The 21,092-nt window shown below is 46.7% G+C and overlaps 1 protein-coding gene across 1 annotated transcript; it reads left to right on the forward strand.

Annotated features, from left to right (window-relative positions):
* Positions 1-2,443: 2,443 nt before the first annotated feature.
* On the forward strand, positions 2,444-16,040 carry LOC123104229 (uncharacterized). The gene is made up of 5 exons (XM_044525994.1): positions 2,444-2,711; positions 2,786-2,978; positions 3,073-3,234; positions 3,323-3,386; positions 15,569-16,040. The coding sequence occupies exons 1-5, from the start codon at positions 2,505-2,507 to the stop codon at positions 15,750-15,752; spliced, it is 810 nt and encodes a 269-aa protein (XP_044381929.1). The 5' UTR covers positions 2,444-2,504; the 3' UTR covers positions 15,753-16,040.
* Positions 16,041-21,092: the final 5,052 nt, after the last annotated feature.

Genomic DNA, 21,092 nt, shown 5'->3' on the forward strand with positions numbered 1-21,092 from the left:
AACCAAACAGGCCCTTAAGGTTTTCCAACTCATGGATTTTGGGCATGTAAAATGTACTGATTCATCATGGGCATTAATTTGGGGGAAATATGACTTTTTGGATTCAGGGTTTTCGGAAATTGTGGGTTTGCTGATTTGAGAAAATGGGGTATTGATTAAAAGCCAATGGGGTGAGGAAAATGATGTTTTTGTATACATAAACACACATGAGGATGCTTGTGTTATATCATTATGCTTTTGGGGCATTGGCATTTACACTTGTTGGGGAAATAAGCATGCTTTAGATAGTATTCCCTCCGGCCCATAATACAGGAACGTTTTACAAGCTGATTTAGCTTGCAAAATGTTTTTATATTATGGGACGGAGGGAGTAATGTTTTTGTGGAAAATGCAAAAGGGCTATAAATGATCTATTGTTGTAGGAAAAAAAAATGCAATAATCACTTCTCAAGCGAGGGTAGACGGAGAGTCGTCATGTAATCGCGTGTAACCGCAAGTAAGACTCCGGTGGATGGGGCTCTTTACCCCCTTTTCTTTCTCTAATACATGATACACACACTCGTGTGTATCCTCGAAAAACTTCTCAATCGAGATGAATCATGGTAATTATTTTGCTGGAACTAGCAACCACGGTGAATACTGCAACGAACACTCAATCCGGTATGATTAGTATGACATGGATAATTGGAAACCCATTGTGATTGAGAGTTTGGTTGGGGAGATTGAGTATGAATACGAGGGGAGAATAAGATAGGACAGGTGTGCCCTGGGTATGATAATGTACACGAATGGTCTTAGAGAGATTAAGAGAGGGGATGATACAATAACAGAGAGCATGATGCCATGTGTTACAAATGGTAATTATTTAAGAAATTGTTTCTTGATCACAATGACAACATCATCTCTTACATTTCACTTGTCGTTGTTCACTATGATGATGATGACCCACGCCTCGTCGAAGTTGTGGGTGGCCTTCTTGGGCCTAGTTCTTTTCAGCTTTTGATTCTTCAGAATCAGATTTTGGGAAACTGTCCACATAATCAGTTGTCGAGTTCTTTTTCGAGATTGTTGTCTCAGAATGTCGATGAGTTTGTGCTGAAATTTATGTAATGTCCCTGAACTGAAAATGTGTGCTAAATTGCTAACACTTAATTGTCTCAAACAGTTTCTCGTCAAGTGTGAACACAAAAAAGATTTATGAATATCACAGTGGTAAATATTACAATTGGAATGGTTATAAAATTTGCTTTGTTACAAAAGGGGCCAACTACAAATAGAAGGAATAATTCAAGGTACGAGATTGCTAGTAATAGCCTCACGTGTGCGGTCATGGTACCGTCATCTTTTGGTAGTAGAGAGTTGGCACGGTAATGGAGGTTGCACATACGCATTATTGTCAAACTCGCCAAAATGCTCATCGTGTAACTTGGTATGACGAATCCAATTATGGAGACACATGCATGCAGTGACAATCATCTTTTGGGTCTCTGATTTGTACCATGGCATGCCTCCGAGAATTCTCCATTTCATCTTGGGAACACCAAATGATCATTTGACGACATGTTGCACAAATGAATGGCAATGGTTGAATGTCTCATGTCTCCCCATCGTTGGGTGTTGTTGGAACTCCGGTACATGGTATCATTGCCCTTTGTTTTCTTTCTTCTTTTATTTTTCCTTGTTCGCTTCTTTAAAAAAAATCATTTTTCTCTTCTTCCTTATTCGATAATTTCGTTCAATTCATGAACTATTTTTTAAAAGTTGATGAACCTTTTTCTTTTTTTGGTGAACTTTTTTAAAATCGATGAACTTTTTTCATTTTCTGATGTTTTTTTAAATTAATGATTTTTAAATTTGATGAATGTTTTCAAATTTGTTGAGTTTTTTGAAAAATCAAATAATTTTCTAAAAATTAGATGAACTTTTGTTCCAAATTTGTGAACTATTTTCGTATTTTAAAAAATTGATGAACTTTTTTCAATTCCACAAAAAAAATTCAGAACTCTTTGAACAATTTTTATTTTAAGAATCAGGCCGCAGTTTTTTCAGTAATCAAGCAATTGAACCTTCTTTTCAGACAGATCAAAAAATATCTAAAGACTATACCATGTGGTAGTGTTTTCTTGTTTTTAAGCATATGTCTCACTTCCAAGGTCTTTCCCCAGATTACTTGTAAGCATGAGCTATTTAAAAATAAATTTACAACAATTGTTTTCATCCAAACAGTCCAATCGCTAAAGGAGTTTAACGAAACGAAACAGCACAGTCGCTAAAAAATCCCATCGAAACAGTCAAGTCGCTAAACAAGAATAAACAGTCAACGAAACGGAGGGAAACAGCCGACGAAACGAAGCAGTTGGGCTAATGGGCTTCGCGAATAAAGCCCACTTGATCCTCTATCGAGCCCAGATCAAAGATTCAGTGCTGAAGGAGCCGAATAGGGCCTCTCCCGTGTCCGTCTCCACTGAAGCGGTAGCGGGGAGCGCAGAGGAGACACCGTTGCGATGTTGGCTGTCCGGTGCGGCGGCGGCTGCGGCGGCGCCGGCGCCTACCCGACGGCTCAGAGGACAACGGCTGCTCGGAGCGGAGCCTTCAGCGGCCGCAGCGCCCTTCTTGCTGCGGGAACTGGGGCCAGGGAGCTGAGCCTTAGGGTTTCCCTCTCGCCCAACTCCCAACCCCACCGCGTCGGCGCTTCATGCCCGTGGCCAGTGGTAAGATCTTCTTCCGGGTTCCCAAACTCCATTGTTCATTCGGGTGCATAAGCTCTAAGGCACTGCCTCTACAGCGTTGCCCCCCCTGTCCTTCTCCTGACATGGAGGTGCCGCGCGTCAGTAAGAAGAAGACCAGGAGCGAGGAATGGGAGGTGTTGAAGACGGAGTTCGGACGCATGTTCCGCCCGCAGCTTCGCAACTTAGGGGAACTCTTTTCGCTCCGCCGTGTCTACGACATTGAGGATTATCAGCTGGGCACCCTCTTTGGTTCGTTTGATTTCAATTGCTCTGGTGTATGTTCATTGTTTTAACTTGCTGTCTGCCGAATCCATTGCATTGTAGTGATTATGTTTAAATGCAGGTGCATTTCTTGGATGTGTTGGCTGTTACCAACTGTGGAAGACGGCGCCTTCCATATTTGTTGATGCAGTGCTCGCATTCATCTTCTACAAGCTCAGTGTTTTGTCCTCAGAGTTACACAGAAGCCACAAGTCCAACAGCCTGATTACGCGGCTGAAATTCGGTATTTTTTTATTTTTAAAATTGGTTTTCAGTTATACTAGTTTGTAGCCATATTATTGGACATTCATTGGATCTCCTTCTCATTGTAGGCATCATACTTATCATGGTTTGGAAGGACATCAAGAAAAACTATGTCCTCCTGGATGTTATTAGGTCAGTATGTATTGTCTAACTATTAAATCATTTAGTAGTCAGGCACGACAGTTTTACACTACTGGAATCAGCTTCTTTGCCGGACGGCAAAGACATGGATCACGGACGGCAAACGTCTTTGCCGTCCGCCAGCAGACGGCAAACTGTCCGTCTGAACACGTGCCAGCAAAGGCCTTCTTTGCCCTCCGCTTCCTGGAATCGGACGGCAAAGGATTTTGCCATCCACCATCCGAGGCCAGCAGATGGCAACGACAACGGACGGCAGTGCGGTGGCGTGAGTGCCGTTAGGGGGTTAACGGCGCTCTTTGCCGTCTGCCAGCGGACGGCAGACGGCAAAGAGCTCAGCTAGGCAGTACTGGGGAGCTGCCACGTGGCCAGCTATGCCGTCTGCCAGCGGACGGCAAAGTGATTTGAATCTTTGCCGTCTGCCAGCGGACGGCAAAGTGACCAAATAGGCAGCCAATGTTTCCCAGGTTTTACAGGTAGCTGCCACGTGTCCTCTTTGCCGTCCGCTCACAGACCGCAAAAAGGCTACATACCCCCTGTTTTTATTTGAATCCATTTAATTTCACAGGAATTCACACACAGATATACATACATATATATATATATAATTTTTTTTTCACATGCACAGCAGACATATGATGTATCCAACACATAGCTCCATCCATGACAACATACATACATAATAAGAAACAGAGTTCCATCCATACATATTACAGTAACATCACAATGTTCATCCAACACATTGTTCCATGCATGCATCCATATAACAAAGTTCCACATTTTTTATCGATACGAACGAAAAAAAGAAAAGGGAAACAAGCACTCCATCCATGCAAGCTTCCATATAGTGAATTAAATCTGCAAAATGGGAAACAAGAAAGTTAGAAGAAGAAGACTAGAATCAGAAGAAGAAGAAGAAGAAGAAGAAGAAGAAGAAGAAGAAGAAGAAGAAGAAGAAGAAGAAGTAAGCATACTTAGGTAAAATGGAGCTAACCTAGCTAATTGTGCCATTTTTGAGTGAACTAAGCATATTATGCCATTTTTGATATAACTTAGAGCTAACTTCATTTTGGAGAAGAAGAAGAAAACTAGAAGAAGAAGAAGACTAGAAGAACTTCTTCATTTTCTTCTTCTTCTCTTCCTCTTCCTGGATTTTCTTCATCTTATTATGTCATTTATGGACTAAATAAGCTAAATTATGTCATAAATGGACTAAATAGGCTAAATAAGAAGAAAAATGCCATTTTTGAGCTTACCTAGCTAATTATGCCATTTTTGACCTAACTAAGCATATTATGCCATTTTTGATATAACTTAGAGCTAACTTCATTTTGGAGAAGAAGAAGAAGAAAACTATAATAATAATAATAATAATAATAATAATAATAATAATAATAATAAGACTAGAAGAAGAAGAAGATCTTCCTATTCCTTGATTTTCTTCATCTTATTATGTCATTTGTGGACTAAATAGGCTAAATTATGTCATAAATGGACTAAACACGCTAAATAAGAAGAAAAATACCGTTATGACGGAGGTGTAGGAATGGTCGGGGCTGCGCCAGTGCCAGACGGAGATGAAGGACCGGTCGGGGTTCCGGCATTGGCAGAAGGAGTGGTCGATGCTTGTCGGGAGCCATGTTGCACCAAAGATCATTTCCAATAATGTCTCGTTAGCAAGTTCGCAAATTGAAATGTGAATAGTAGTAAGCAACGACCATTCAAATCAAACTCACCGTGTTCGCCGGAGCAATCTGGGGCATCGGCGGAGGGGCCTGACCGTTTTTCTCGCACATGGTCTGCACATTTGGTTCTCACGAGTCAGTCATATTGGATAGTAATGCGAACATTACGTGCATGATTGGGCTAATATGCACGAGAAACATACCACGATGAGCTCGGATAGGGCCCGGTTAGCGACGTCGTTCCGGTTCCTCTCCTCCTCCAACAGCTTAGCCGTCTTCTCCTCCATCTCCTTTTTTGCCTCCCTTTTTGCCTCCTCCACAAGCTCCTTCGTCTTCAATCTCTCTTTCTCAACAATAGCCTGCAACACACCACTCCTCGTTAGCACTGTAATCATCGACGAACGCACACACAATATAATGGAGGAAAGGTGAGAGAGTCCGTATAACTAACCGCCATGGCGATCTCCGCGGGCCGTGTACGAGGCGTTATCTCAGGATCAGAGCTACTCAGGCGCTTCTTGATTTGCGGGAGTCTTAGGACAACGTATCAGTCCATCACCAATGGCTTGAGAGCCATGGGACCTCCTGCCACCAGATATCATCACCAGCTCTGTATCAAAAGGATCCTGGCTCGGGTTAAAGTCCTCCCCTTTCCTCGCCTTCCCCTCGTCTCTGTACCTCACAAGCTTGTGGTGGGAGGTCTTGTTGGTGAAGCTCTCTGGATCATCTAGGTCAGACTCCGTGAATGGCTTGGCCTTCTTGTACGGGGCCATATGGGCCATGCCATAGAGGTCGAACAGACCTGGCACAGGCTTCTTGTGGTAGTGCGCCTGAGAGAGAGGAGCAAAATATTAGTTAAGGGCTCAAGCTAGCATGAAGAATGATATTGCTATGTAAATAGGTCATTTTGGAGCTAAGAAAGGTTATTATGTCATTTTCGAGGAAAATAAGCCAAGTTTAGGTCATTTTTTAGGTAACCAAGATTATTATGCCATTTTGACCAAATTATGCTAATTATGTCATTATTGAGCTATCCAAGGTTATTATGTCATTTTAGAGCTAACTATAGCATATTAAGTCATTTTGGAAGGGATAAATGCTAGCATGAAGAATGAATTGCATGAATCATGTAGCAAACCACATACCCAGTTATCCCCGTACTCAAACAGGTTGGAGCTCCCTTGATGGTGTGGCACACCTTCCATTTGGTCGCGCTTATCTTTGGCCCTTTGGTGTTCGACTTTCCATTGGGGAGAGCACCACGCATCCACCTACGCCTCCCAACAGTCCATCTTATCCACACACCATCTCGGGGGCACCTAAGTGAGGCAAGAGAAATTTCAGCGCTACGCCTACGAATCAAATCAAGAAAACTAAGTTCAAGGCCTTAAGAATAGGTAATTACCTGCATGTACTTCTCCTTACTCAGAAACTTGTCGCGACACTTCTGCTTGCCCCTCCTAATACCCTTCGAGGCGTAGTAGTCTCGAACGGCCTGCAACCCGAGCCTCGTGCCTTGAGTTCTAAAGTAGGCGCCTGCACTCGTTTTCGACAACCATACACGCGGCCTCCTGCTCTCCCTCTGAAACCCTGTAGAAGGTCTGCAATCAAACAAGACAACATTGATTAGTACAATCACTAGGTAGTGTTGATTTTTAATTCCGTAAAGGAGAAATTTCCCAAGACCGAAGGAACACAATGTCGGCCACCGTCTCGCACAAGACACCGTCGACCCTCTCCTCCGGCGGGGCCGGGGCAACCGAGTACAGCTCCCAGGTCAGTGCTAGATGTGGAACCTGACCCTCACCGGGCAACGTGACCCACCCAGGGAAGTGCTGCCGGCAAAGCACACCAAGGACCTGGTTGGGCCTACGGGAACCACTGGGGCATACCCAGCCCCTGCAGTATGACAAGGCCAACACATTAGATATTAATTTGAAGGAACATGAAGGCAAAAGGTTAAAAAAATAGTAAATGCACTTACTTCAACCCTTTAGGCGCAATCAACCACCTCTGGTCGGGGGTCGTCGGCACGGGCGGGAGCTTTGTAGCGCCACACTTGTAGACCTTCTTGCCCTTCTCAACCAGCTCGTCGTCGCTGTAGCTATCATCTGAAAAGGTGTCCTCGCTACCATCCTCCGAGCTACTAGCCTCCGGAGTCTCGTGGGCCGAAGACCCCGTGATCGGAGTCTTCTGGGACGAAGACCCCATGACCGGAGTCTTCTGGGACGAAGACCCCGTGACCGGAGTCTTCTAAGACAAAGACTCTGGGACCGGACTCACGTGGGGCGAAGGATCGGCGACCCGAGTCTGGTCAGGGGAAGGATCAGCGACCGGAGGCTCATGGACCGGAGTCCGAGACGGGTCCACGTCAGACGGAGCACTCCTGTGGTCGGGTGAATCAGCTGAGGGTGGCGGCGAGGAAGGAGTAACAGCCTTCCTACCTCTCCCGCTACCACGTCCACCTCTAGCAGGCTTCTTCGTCCTCCCCCGACCTCTCCCAGCCGAAGAAGAAGCGCCTGCAACAGTTGTCTGCATACTGTCTAGCAACGCTCTCCGGAGGGGCTGGGCTAGAATAATGGAACCACCCCTCCCAGTAGCGCTCGCAGGAGGATCGGGGCGCTCTGGACCCTTGCCCACCATCCTGTCAACACCTGCAATGACAAAAAGTAAACGAAATTAGTACAACATAAAAAATTTGGATACCTGACATGAACATAATAATAATATATATATATATATATATATATATAATTTAAGTGTATCATAATCATGACCATAATAAAAATACACCCGATCAACACAAATATATATGGGGTTGGGGTGTGGTGTCAGGGTGTCAGGGTCGGGGTGTCAGGGTGTCAGGGTCGGGGTCAGGGTGTCAGGGGTCGGGGGTGAGGGTGGGTGTGGTGTCAGGGTGTCAGGGGGTCGACCGCAGTCGGGGTTGGTGTCAGGGTGTCGGTTGGTCGGGGGTCGGGGTCTCTCTTTTCTTCTTCTCCCTCCTTCTGTTCCTCCCTCCTCCTACTTCTTCTAAACTAAAACTAAAACTAATCTAAAATAAACTAAACTAAAATTAAAACTAATCTAAAATAAACTAAACTAAAACTAAAACTAATCTAAAATAAACTAAACTAAAACTAAACTAAAACTAAACTATAACTATAACTATAACTAAAACAGAAACTAAACTAAAAGAAACAAAAAGAAACTAATTGTCAGATGCTTGGGAATTAGGAGCGTTGGGAGTTGATTGTAGGTTGTAGCTGTGCTCTACGGGAGGACGAGGCTTGAAGCCTCGTCGCCCCGTGGCAGGGAAGAGGAGAGGCGCACAAGGCGCAGGGTAACCAAGTTGTGTTTTTTTCTTGCTTGATTCGTTCCTCCACAGGGAGGCAATATAAATAGTCAAGTTACATGACGACTCCTAGTAGAAATAGAAACAGACTCCTACTTGTTTTAGGAACAGTAGGGAAAACCTTCTTTGGGACAAAAAACCCTTTCGTTTCCAAACCTGATACTAACTGATACTAATTTGGACACCCCCTGTTCGTTGGCCTCCTCTCTCTGGTTGTACGTCTCCTATACGTACGCCCCCACATGACATCTCCCCCTCCATTCTGAAACAGCTCGTCCTCGAGCTGGAAGCTTGGATAGCCTTCTTTGAAGGCTGGAACATCCTCCCATGAAGCATCAGACGCCGGTTGGCCCTCCCAATGGATGAGAACCTGTTGCATACCCCTAAATAGTCGTGCACGCAGCGCCTTGGAAGGTGTTGGCTGAACACGGCCTTGGAAGATGGCTGGCAGCACCGGTGGAGCATCTGGAGGAGGGCCTTGGTATTTCTTCAGAACACCCACATGGAAAACATCATGGATGCGGGCGCGGGGTGGAAGCTCCAAACGGTAGGCAACAGAATCAATTTTGGCGAGGACTTTGTAGGGACCAAAGTACTTAGGTGCGAGCTTTCCCTTGGCAGCAGATCCAAGGAACGCTGCTGGACGGCGCTGCAAACGCAACCAAGCCCATTCGCCGACCTCAAACGAAAGTGCTCGATGCTTGCCATCATAGTAATGCTTGTAATGTTGCACAACCTGAAGGAGACGGTCACGAACATCGATAAGGAACTGGCCGCGGTCTGCAATGTTGCGCTCGACAGCCTGATTACGCAGCTCACCCGGTGAGTATGCACGGAGGGAAGGCGGATCACGACCATACACCACACGAAATGGCGTATCCTTGAGAGCGGTGTGGTAAGATGTGTTGTAGCAGTACTCCGCCCATGGCAACCATTGAAGCCACTGTCGGGGCCGGTCACCAGTGAGGCAGCGTAAGTACATAGCAATTACCCGATTAACGGCCTCCGATTGGCCATTAGATTGCGGGTGAAAAGCTGAGCTCATGTTTAGGCGAGAACCAGAAGCAGCAAAGAGAGCCTTCCAAAAGCCAGAGGTGAAAACAACATCTCGATCAGAAACGATGGAGGCTGGTACGCCATGCAGACGAACAATGTCAGCAAAGAAGGCTTTGGCCACCGTCTCACCTGTGTACGGATGCGCTAACGGAATGAAATGTGCATATTTGGAAAAACGATCCACAACGGTAAGAATGACACACTTGCCGCCCACTTTTGGTAATCCCTCAATGAAGTCCATGGCAATGTCCTCCCAAATCCGAGATGGTACTGTCAAGGGCTGAAGCAAGCCTGCTGGATGGAGCTGCTCGGTCTTGTTACGCTGACAAACTAGGCAGTTGCGGATGTAGTCTTGAATAGCTGTCCGGGCCTGTGGTAGATGGAAGTCACGACGAAGACGGTGTAGCGATTTCTGAATACCCTCATGGCCGGTATCATGGGATGCTGCGAGTATATCTGCCACAAGTGGTGAGGAAGGTGGCACATAGGCACGACGCTCAAAAGTGACAATGCCATCGATGAGTGCCCATGGGGGTCCCAGCTCGCCGTTCTCTAGTTGTTCGCGGAATGCCATGAGAGCTGGGTCAGTGTGTGTAGCCCGACGAAGTTCCTCAAATAGATCAAAGGAAGGACCGCTTATGGCGCACACACGGGCATCAGAAGTGTCGCGCCGCGACAGTGCGTCAGCCACAATATTCTGCCGGCCAGGCTTGTACTCCACTGTAAAATCAAAGCCCAGGAGCTTGCCAACCCAATGATGTTGTGGGATAGTCACGAGGCGCTGGTCTAGAAGGAACTTGAGGCTGTAGTGATCGGTTTTGACAACGAAGGCACGACCCCAGAGATATGGCCGCCAATGGCGCACAGCTTGTACGAGACCAATGAGCTCGCGCTCGTATGCAACAAGGGAGACATGACGAAGAGCAATAGGCCGACTGAAGTAAGCAATGGGTCCCGCACCTTGGTGTAACACTGCGCCGAATCCCGAACCAGAGGCATCACATTCCACAATGAATGGCACGGTGAAATCCGGAAGTTGAAGCACTGGTGCTGTAGTCAGGGCAGTCTTCAATCTTGTAAAAGCATGTGTTGCCTCCTCAGACCAGAGAAATCCATCCTTTTTGAGCAAAGCTGTGAGGGGTGCTGCAATAATGCCAAAATCGCGGATGAACTTCCGATAGTAGCCGGCCAACCCCAAAAAACCGTGGACCGCATGAACTGTGCGCGGCACCGGCCAGTCAACAACAACCATAACCTTTTGATTGTCCATGGCGACACCGTCGATGGAGATGACGTGACCGAGGTACGTAACCGACTCCTCCCCAAAAGAGCACTTGGAGCGCTTGAGAAATAACTGGTGCTGGCGCATGAGCTCCAAAACGACTCGCACATGTCGAACATGCTCCGACCATGAAGCGCTGTACACCAAAATATCATCAAAAAAAATACTAACACAAATTTGCGTAAATGGGGTCGAAGTACGTCGTTCATCAAAGCCTGGAAGGTTGCCGGCGCATTTGTGAGTCCAAAAGGCATGATGAGGAACTCAAACAGGCCCTCGTGTGTCCGGAACGCTGTTTTGTGGATATCCTCAATATGCATGCGCACCTGGTGATAACCAGATCGCAAGTCCAGCTTTGTGAAGAAGCGGGCGCCCTTTAGCTCGTCCAGTAGCTCTGTCTACTACAGGAATAGGGAACTTGTCCTTGATGGTGTTGGCGTTGACGCCACGAAAATCGACGCAGAATCGCCAGGAGCTGTCGTGCTTCTTCACCAGAAGAACGGGCGAAGAGAACTCAGAAGTGCTGCGGCGGATAAGACCACGCTCCAACATGTCTGCGCACTGTCTCTCGAGCTCGTCTTTTTGGATAGCCGGGTAGCGATATGGTCGAACAGCCACCGGTGCGGTACCAGGCACCAAGCGGATGCGATGGTCGTGAGTGCGAGGCGGCGGCAGGCCCCGAGGCTCTGCGAAAACGTCAACGTATTCATTGAGGAGGCTGTCAAGAAGCTCCCGCCCGGAACAAGCGTGAATGTGGTGGGGTTGGGTTGACGCCGCGATACCATACCACTCAACGCGATGGTCGGACCGCCAGAAGGACATCCAAAGACGCGTGAAGTCCCAAAGTATGGGCCCGAGTGTCTTGAGCCAGTGTGTCCCGAGAACGACGTCAAACCCACCCAAGGGAATGGCGTAAAGATCGACGCGGAAGTCTTCTTGGCCTATGGTGATGGCAGCCTGCCGAACAAGACCACCACATGTGACGTGATCTCCATTGGCTACTGTTACGCGGAGGCGGCGCCCTGTGGAGAAGTGGCTGCCCACTTGTGCAGCAAGGTCCTCGTTGATGAAATTGTGAGTGCTACCAGAGTCGAGGAGAGCGACCAATTCGCGCTCGCCTACACGGACCACTAGCTGCATTGTGTCGCTGGTATGTACGCCGGTGATTGCGAGCAGCGAGATGTGTAGGTTGTCACCATTGTCTTCCTCGTCGTCGTCGGCGGACTCGATGTAGAAGAGACGCTTGCAGCGATGTCCCCGGACATACTTCTCATCGCAGTTGAAGCATAGTCCCTTGCTGCGTCTGTCCTCCATCTCGGCGGCGTTAAGCTTTTTGAAGACAGGCCCGCCCCCAGAAGAGGGGTCGCCTGTGGCAGCACCTGGGGCTGCTGGAACAGGGCGTGTAGGACAACCAGGGCGCGTTGGAGTGGCAGCAGCAACCGTGGTCACCATGGCAAGGTGCTCATAGGAGACGGCCATGTCCATAGCATCCTCGAGAGTAGCTGGACGCAGCAGCTCGACCTGTGTTTTTAGTGGCTCGCCCAGATTATTGGTGAAGATGTTGCGCTCCTCGTCATCTGGGATGGGATTGATGCGGGACAAGAGTTGGAGGAACTGTTTAGTATACTCCGCCACCGAGCCTGTACGGGAGGGAGATGAGCTCACCGAAGGGATTGGCACGTGTGGGAGGGCCAAAGTGCTGGCTGACCCGCGCAACAAAGTCTGCCCAAGTTGTCCGGCCGATCTTCTCCTCTAGATGGCCATACCAAAGGGCAGCCACATCTGTTAGATGGTATGACGCCATCCAGGTCTTGTCCGTGTCAGGCGTGCGCTGGCCAAGGAAAAACAAATTGCATCTAGTCAACCATGGTCGAGGGTCGCCTTCACCGTTGTAGGTAGGGAAGTCGAGCTTGTAAAGGCGGGGTGGACGCTCGTCGGCGGAACCAAGTGGAGCCTCCAACCTGAGTTGACCTCCGACGCGGGCAGCCGCTGATTGGGTGTCGGCGGTAACGAGGGAAGGCTCGCCACGGCTCGCACGCTCCAACCTGGTGATGGCCAGGTTTTGTGCGCGCTGTTGTTGTGATAGATCGCTGAATTCTGTTCTGAACGCCGTCAGGGCATCGGTGACATCCTTTAGGGCCTTGGTCATGTCGCCGCGGAGGAGTTCGACGCCCTCGGCCAGATCGCCCAGATTTTGCTGGACGTCCTCGAAATCTGCATGTTCCTTGGCAGCGAGGTCTTCGAGGGTTTTAGGAAGATCAGGCTTCTTGGGAGAGGACGACATGGTTGCAGGCGCAACGGAGATCGATGAATCTGATACCAAATTGTCAGATGCTTAGGAATTAGGAGCGTTGGGAGTTGATCGTAGGTTGTAGCTGTGCTCTACGGGAGGACGAGGCTTGAAGCCTCGTCGCCCCGTGGCAGGGAAGAGGAGAGGCGCACAAGGCGCAGGGTAACCAAGTTGTGTTTTTTTCTTGCTTGATTCGTTCCTCCACAGGGAGGCAATATAAATAATCAAGTTACATGACGACTCCTACTAGAAATAGAAACAGACTCCTACTTGTTTTAGGAACAGTAGGAAAACCTTCTTTGGGACAAAAAACCCTTCCGTTCCCAAACCTGATACTAATTGATATTAATTTGGACACCCCCTGTCCGCTGGCCTCCTCTCTCTGGTTGTACGTCTCCTATACGTACGCCCCCACATGACACTAATTAAACAAAAAGAGGGGAGGAGCTCACCTGGTGGAGGGGGAGGCCGGACGGCTGTGGCGGCCGCTGGAGGAGGCGGCGACCCGGTGGAGGGGGAGGCCGGACGGCCGCGGCGCGGCTGCCCGACGTGGAAGAGGCGGCGGGGCCGCGGCGGAGGTCGGGGAGGGGTGCGGGGCGGCGGGGCGGCCGGCTACGCCGGACGGGGTTGGCGGCGACGGCGCGGGCCGGTGTGGGTGGGGGATGGCGACGGAGGGGAGGGGGCGGGGGGGGGGGGGCGTGGAAGGGGCGGCAGGGGTGCGGTGGAGGTCGGGGGCCGCAGGGGAGGGGTGCGGGGCGGCGGGGCGGCCGGCTACGGCAGACGGGGTCGGCGGCGGCGGCGCGGGTGTGGGTGGGGAGGAATGAGAGAGTGGAGAGAAGAGAGGGGGGCGGGACGGCCGTTAACGTACCCGCCTCTTTGCCGTCCGCCAACGGTCGGGAAAGATTCTTTGCCGTCCGCTTGCAGATGGCAAAGAGGTGGGGCCAGTGGGCTTGAGTTGGTTAAACAATAACAGGACCCACCCACCTCTTTGCCGTCTGCTAGCGGACGGCAAAGAACGGGCTGATGGCAAAGACTTTGTTTGCCATCAGCCACATCTTTGCCGTCTGTTTTCTTGTGGCTGACGGCAAAGACGTTCCTTGCCGTCAGCAAGCGGACGGCAAAGAATGGGCAGACGGCAAATAAGCTAATTCCAGTAGTGTTATCCCAAACCATCACTTGCATTTTTGGAACAACAGATATCATTCTTCTAACATTGAATTACAAACTCTAGAATGACAACTTACCTTCTAGTTTATACATCACATAATTCTGTTTTTTATGCATCTTTTTTCATTAACATTTTAGAGCTTTGATAACTTGTCAAGCTGATATACCAACAGTACAACATCATAGGAGTTATGTTTCAGGACCTATATGTCCATCATACAGCGGTAGCTAATGCTTTTTGGTGTCCACAAGAACCTTGTGTTGGAAATGCGGTTTTTAGGGAAACATTATAGCCGTAGAAAATAATATGTGTAAGGGAACTAGAACAATATATATCCATGATGTTGAATTCATATACAAAGTGGAAACAGTAAGGCTTACATACTAGATGAGTGATGGATGAGAAAGATGAAGATACAATTTTTTGCCCTTATTGGATTTCGTTGTCTGCATGTCTGCTGCCCCAGTTAAAGTTTGCTTCTTGAGAGAAGTGTTAAGGGCTGTGTTTGTCTTATACTAATAATAGGGGGGCAAAGGTATTCAGACTGCATATGAGTCACACACATTAATCAACACATGAGGTGTGGGCAGTTAGCCTAGCATAAATGGCCCGCAACAAGATAGTACAATGTTTTCACAGCCACATGAACCCTGATAACTTAGCTTCATGTCCAGTATGTCAGGAAATCTTTAATCGCCACATTTTCTCCCCCCTTGAGAATGCAGTTCATAATTCTGTTTGTCCAAGAAGGCATGAAGTATTGTTAAACTGCATTCGTCTCATTGCACTGCATGCAAAGAGTACAAATGTGCAAACCACAAACTGTCTAATGCTTCCATTCAACGTGTCATGCCATCTCATTCAGTCATTGAGTTGCCATTCACCATGGTTGGTCTAAATCGTATGTGCCTCTGCTGGAATTTTTGCCAAGCTTATCATTAACTTTGTGGCCTAATATTGGAGCTTTAACATGAACATATGATATACTTAGTGTTTGTTAGCGGTGCCATGGTCTTGATAAGTACAATCCTCCCAACAGAGGCTAGCACTCTTTCTGTTCTATCTGTCAATTTTCTTATGTATCTTATCTAGTAGATATATACATGTTTGTAATCAGATTTCAGTAGTCTGCCAAGTCTTGGTTAAACTCTGTGTAGAACATGCAGTCCCAAGCCATACTTCATGTAAGCATCTAAATTTTGTATCTGCTGTATCAATATGATATAGAGTGGAGTTGGCTCTGGCCTTTGTAAGTTAAATGAAACAATACAATTATCTTTCTCATGCATTTCTTTTGGATATGGATCATTCAATCAGTAACTGAATATAGTTTCATGACACAGGATGCCGGTTCTCCTCCTCTACATTTGTGCATTCCTGTTCGATGTTGCTGGCGTGAAGAAATATGGAAGGGAAGGCTTGGTCTATTTTGTCAATCTGTTGAAAACCAGAGGTGGGCTTCAAGAGATATACAGGATTATGTGGTTGCCTGGCTATGTCTCTCCCTATGACGATTCTGCGAACTAGTTATGAGGCTCAGGTTCTTGATGTGCATGCATGAGAAACAGACTGCATCACCTTGGGTATTTTCTGGATGGGCATGTATCGGATCAAACTCCTAGAGATTTGCAAGGAATTTTGTTTAGTTTAAGGGATTTGGTGTAGTAGCGCCTCATCCAAACAAGCCCTTTGTTCGGGTGTAGAATATGGGAGCCCCAGTCTGTAATATATGTGCGTATTAGTTCTCATTTGTATAAGCCACAATATGTCTAGTAGTATCTAACTTATCTTAGATATAAATTTGCCCCCTTTTCCTATAAATCTTACTGAAATTCTGTGGTGGTCATTATACATACATCTACCAGCTGGTATCTGATGTTTGTAAGTGCGAGGTGGGCTTTTATGGAGTACTACAATCCAAGATTGTGTGTGACCGTGCATGTACAGTATCTGGACATAAGCACATGCGACGGATCGCAGCACCCCAAAGCTACACTGCATATGTGGCCTCCTACGAAGAAGAAAGAGAAATATTATGCTTGATTTGTTTAAAAATTGGGCACAAGTCCCAATTGTTCACTGGCAAACCCTGAAGCAGAGAAAGATTCATGTTAGTTATGAATGAAAAAACATGAAAACAAACTCTAAACGGATATTCTACATATCCTTCGAAGGATTTCTCCTTTTGCTCCTTAGCCCACGGGGTATTAGCAACTGTTTTCAGTTGTTGTTCCCTTTCAAGGGTAGGTTCTTACCCGTTACTCGCCCGTTCGCCACGAGAAACACCACTTCCCGTTTGACTTCATGTGTTAAGCATCCCGCCATCGTTCATTCTAAGCCAGGATCAAACTCTTCTTGAGATTCATAGTAGCATTACTTATATCTTCCTTATTTGTAGACAAAGCAGATTAATTGACTGACTTAGGCCGAGTAATCTCATCATTCACACGAGGCACTTGAGCTTGTGTTTCGCCCAACTCCACCCGTTGGACACTTGGTACGCCCTCCATCTTTTAAGCAATCATCTCATCATTCACACGAGGCACCCGAGCTACTGTTTGGTGCACCTCCACTGTCTGGTCATCGGGTACACCCTCCTCCTCATTCACAGGAGACACCAGAGCTAGGGTTTGATTCAAAGGAGACACCAGAGCTAGGGTTTGGTCCACCTCCACTGGTCGGGCATCGGGTGCACCCTCCATCTTTAGCCCAAGCATCTTACCATTCACACGAGGCAGTAGAACTAGTATTTGGCACATCAGCCATTCGGCAGCCAGTACGCCCTTCTCTGGCTCTGGCTCAATGTGCTCATCAATCAGATGAAGCAGCCGATCCAATGTTTGGTTCACCTCCATCTGTTGGGCATCTGATACGCCCTCCGTCTTTGGCCCACCTCCACATAGCATGAGCACCTTTATGTAGTTGAAGTCATCAAATACCAGGACGCGCATCAGCTCGCGTCTCCCGGGTTTGCTCTTGGATAGCGCCAACAGGAAGTTGAAGAGAGGACTCACGAGCTTCTTCATGCCGCTCAAGTCCGGAAGCACCGACACGGTATAAAGGAAGAAAACAGGAACCCCGCGCGAGACACGCATACATCAGCTCCGCTCCCTGGTTAAAACATCGGCATTTTTGAACTGTATAATCGTAACCAGGCTTAGTGAAACATGAGAATTAATAATAATTACCTGATGTAATCAAGGGGACCAATGCTTTTGTGGATATCCTTGAAGGCCATTGTGAGGCCAATAACTATGCATTCATCACGAAAAGTTCAGTTCAGCTCAGCTCAGAAAGAAGAGGAAGCCATGTTTTCACATAGGATCTTATAAGGAATCAATGGAAGTGGCGACTAACCGAGCTGGACCCGGGTGATAAGGTCGTTGCAAAAGCCCCGTTTTCATACGTTGGCCGTGAGGACGCTAAGCTTGTAGAAGGCGTAGGCAAGCACCAAGTCCAGGCACGTCAATGAATCCATCTTCCACACCTGCCACAGCCCCACGCATGTCAGGAGGGATCCATCTTCCACACCTGCCATAGCCCCACGCACCAAGTCCAGGCATGTGGAGGGATCCATCTTCCACACCTGCCACAGCCCCATGCACGCCGGGAGGGCTCCTGCTCACACGCACACCAATGTTAATCACTTGTGTTGCAGTTATTCCATAGCTCAATTGAGAAATCTCACCAACCAAGGTAGATGATGAGTGGTACAATAATTTTTGTAGTTACAAAATAACTAAACTAATGCGCTCGTTTTTTCTAAAAAAAATGTGTGTTATCAATGCATTAATTAAAAATGCATGCATACATGGTCAATAAATGACCAAAAACATTTATATGCATAGAGGAATTGGTAAGTTTTCTTTTTAATCTTGCATGCAATGATTTAATGCATCTCAAAACCTGAACATATATATGATGGAAATCAATAAAATTAAAACTTATAAAACAAAAAAACAAAATTCTAAGATAAGCCATATATATAAATCAAAATAAGTACATAATCATCATGCGCGTGTATTCCTACGCACCGAAAGGCATGCCGACGTGATAGTCCTCCACGTCGAAGATGGTCCGGACGGAGAGCATGTGCTTCAGGTTGTCCAGGAGGGGCCGGAACGCGCCCACCGGCACCGCCGCCTCCTCCTCCTTGTCGGCGTCCTGATCCCGGGTGAAGCGCTCGTCGTAGCTCGACGGCGCCCAGGGAAGCACGGGCATGCTGCCGTGGCCACGGGCGCAGCTCTGCACGAGACCGGTAAGAGTCGAGTGTAGTCAAGATCGCCAACGAATCAACGTACACATCTATACATGGATTGATATAACAAGGATTGCGAGCGGTGCTCATCAGCGTCAGGGAGCGAGTAGTCCGGAGGCCCGGGAGGCGGACCGGCGCGTGCGCAAGGCGGCGAGAGGAGGACGGCGCCGACACCACCGTGGCGGCGACGAGAGCCGCGCCAGGGGACAAGCCGCAGAACTCCATGGATCGATCGGTGACGCGCGACACTTGGTTCGCGCCACATACTGATCGACCGCGAAGTTCGAACCCGTCCGCTGTTTCGCCGCCATCCCGCCGCCGTTGCTTGTGAACTGCCCTTAGCTAGCTAGCTACGTCGTGAGACGCTAACTTGGTACGCGCGTATCGGGTCTACATAGTTTCGGGTCCGCATTACTACCGTCTTTTTTTACGGCTAAAAGACATTATTTCTCAGATATGGATGGGTCTTTTACAATAAACTAGCAAAAGAGTCCGTGCGTTGCAACGGGAGAGAAAACATAACACATGCTCTTAACTCAACAACCATCACTCAAGACCACAATAGGTCCATCTCCTTTATTTTTACGAGGCATCATATTTGCGTTGCCGCTTATCCCCCTTATCACCCTCGCTGGCGATGGCCTCGGTGTTCACACAAAACAAAAAAAAATGTGTGTTGAATATGGTTAATCCTAAGGCGTCTCTCTCTCTCCCTCTCTCTCTCGCTCGCTTTCTCACTCTCACGATGAGAAATCTGTTGTTTTCCCCTACGACATTTTTCAGAGGTATGCATGTGTAGTTATCGATGTTTTCTTTTCCATATATGGTTATATTGGGATGTTTATTTGCAATCCGGATCGCCGTCGGTATGAAAAAAAACGAATCTTGCACTATAAATTATAAGTTTGCTTCCATAACAATATTTTAAAAATATTTAACATGTAAAATTAACATCATACTTAGATTCCACACATTTTTCTAATAAAATTTCATATATAATATGTTAAAATCGAAGTTACGGTTTAAAAGATACAGATAATTTAGAAAATCATTTGGTTTGACTTAAATATATTCCAAAATAATATTTAAAAGTACTTAACAGGTAAAATAATATCATATTCATATTCTACATATTTTTCTAATCAAATTTCATATATAACATGTTCAAATCGGAGTTACGGTTTAAAAGATATGGATAATTTTAAAAAGCATTTGTTTGACTTAAATATGATCCGCGGATGAATTACCTGAAACATCAGGGGGTTTTCGAAAAATGTAAAATAACGGTTCGGGTGTGACTTAAATCCGGACGGCGGGTTGATTTCAAAAAAAGAAAGGAACTTTTGTGTAAAATACGAAAATAACGATTCGTTTTAACTTAAAACAGGACTACGGTTTAATTCTCTAAAATAGAGAGATTTTTCTGAAAAATGCCATGATGGACGAAAGAAACTCAATTTGCTTTATTATTAGGTAAAGATTAGACCAACGTCCGTGCATTGCAACGGGAAACGCATGTATATATGGGTGATATATTCACGTGATGCTCTCAAGAATCAACTCAACCAAAATTTTGTCTGCAAAGGAGGAAAAAGTATACTCACATTCTTAAAAGAAGAACTGTGCAAGGCATGAGGATCAAGCTCTGCGGATGTGATAGGAGTAGAAAAACTTCCAAAATTTCTCAAGCACGAACATATGCCGGCCTATCTTCATGGGTTTTTTGCCAAGGCTACCGGTATGAGCTCACACAGAAGTTTTGAGTTCACACACTTGTTACTTCCGTCCTGTCATAGAAAATCCGGTGCAAAAATAAATATGAGAAATCAGCTACAGTAAGTGATGTAAACATTAAAGTTTGTTCGCTCGATGCAGTGAAATCTTCCGTAGGCATACCTACAACAAGTTATGACTTGTAGTCATATATATCCAATGTAAGTATATAGCATTGTGTTTCCCTTGAACAAGAAACTTATGTTTTCTGAAAAATAAGCGATATGAAATTGTGGAGGGAGCAGCTAGGAGAATAAGACGACTTGGTGAAACCTTCTGCCCTATACATAATTGTTAAAGTGTAGGAAAATCAATCATCAAAGCAGCAAAACAATGTGATTATGTTCAAAAGAAGTACTTCACTAATTAAAACATATGTAGGAGAAAAAAAATATTGGCCTATATTGGCGATATAGGGAGAGATTCATGTTGTCCGTTTGCTACCTCGCATGGCCACCCAGTGATCCTCTTAGGCGTGAACTTTGTCTAAATCACCAAGGGCTGCTCCTATTTGCTGGTTGTCATGAAAATTATGCAACAGATAGGGGACATGTCGGTACAAATCACGCACGCATCGATGAATTACATGCGTCAGAGAGGGGACAACAGTTTGTACCTCTTGCATCCCTCAGGTCGGGCAATACCAACACCACACCTGCACGCATATTACAAGCACCACGTACACATCAATCAGGGCAGAGATCAACACAGGGCCGGCCCTGTGTTTCGGGAGGCCCTAGACGAACTTGACGACATGGGCCTCTATGTTCTAAGTCCTAAGACCATATATATATATATGCGTGTTTTATATATATAACTTATTAAAAATAACTTTC

The sequence above is a fragment of the Triticum aestivum genome, chromosome 5A, assembly GCF_018294505.1.
Source record: "Triticum aestivum cultivar Chinese Spring chromosome 5A, IWGSC CS RefSeq v2.1, whole genome shotgun sequence".
Classification (NCBI taxonomy): Eukaryota; Viridiplantae; Streptophyta; class Magnoliopsida; order Poales; family Poaceae; genus Triticum; species Triticum aestivum.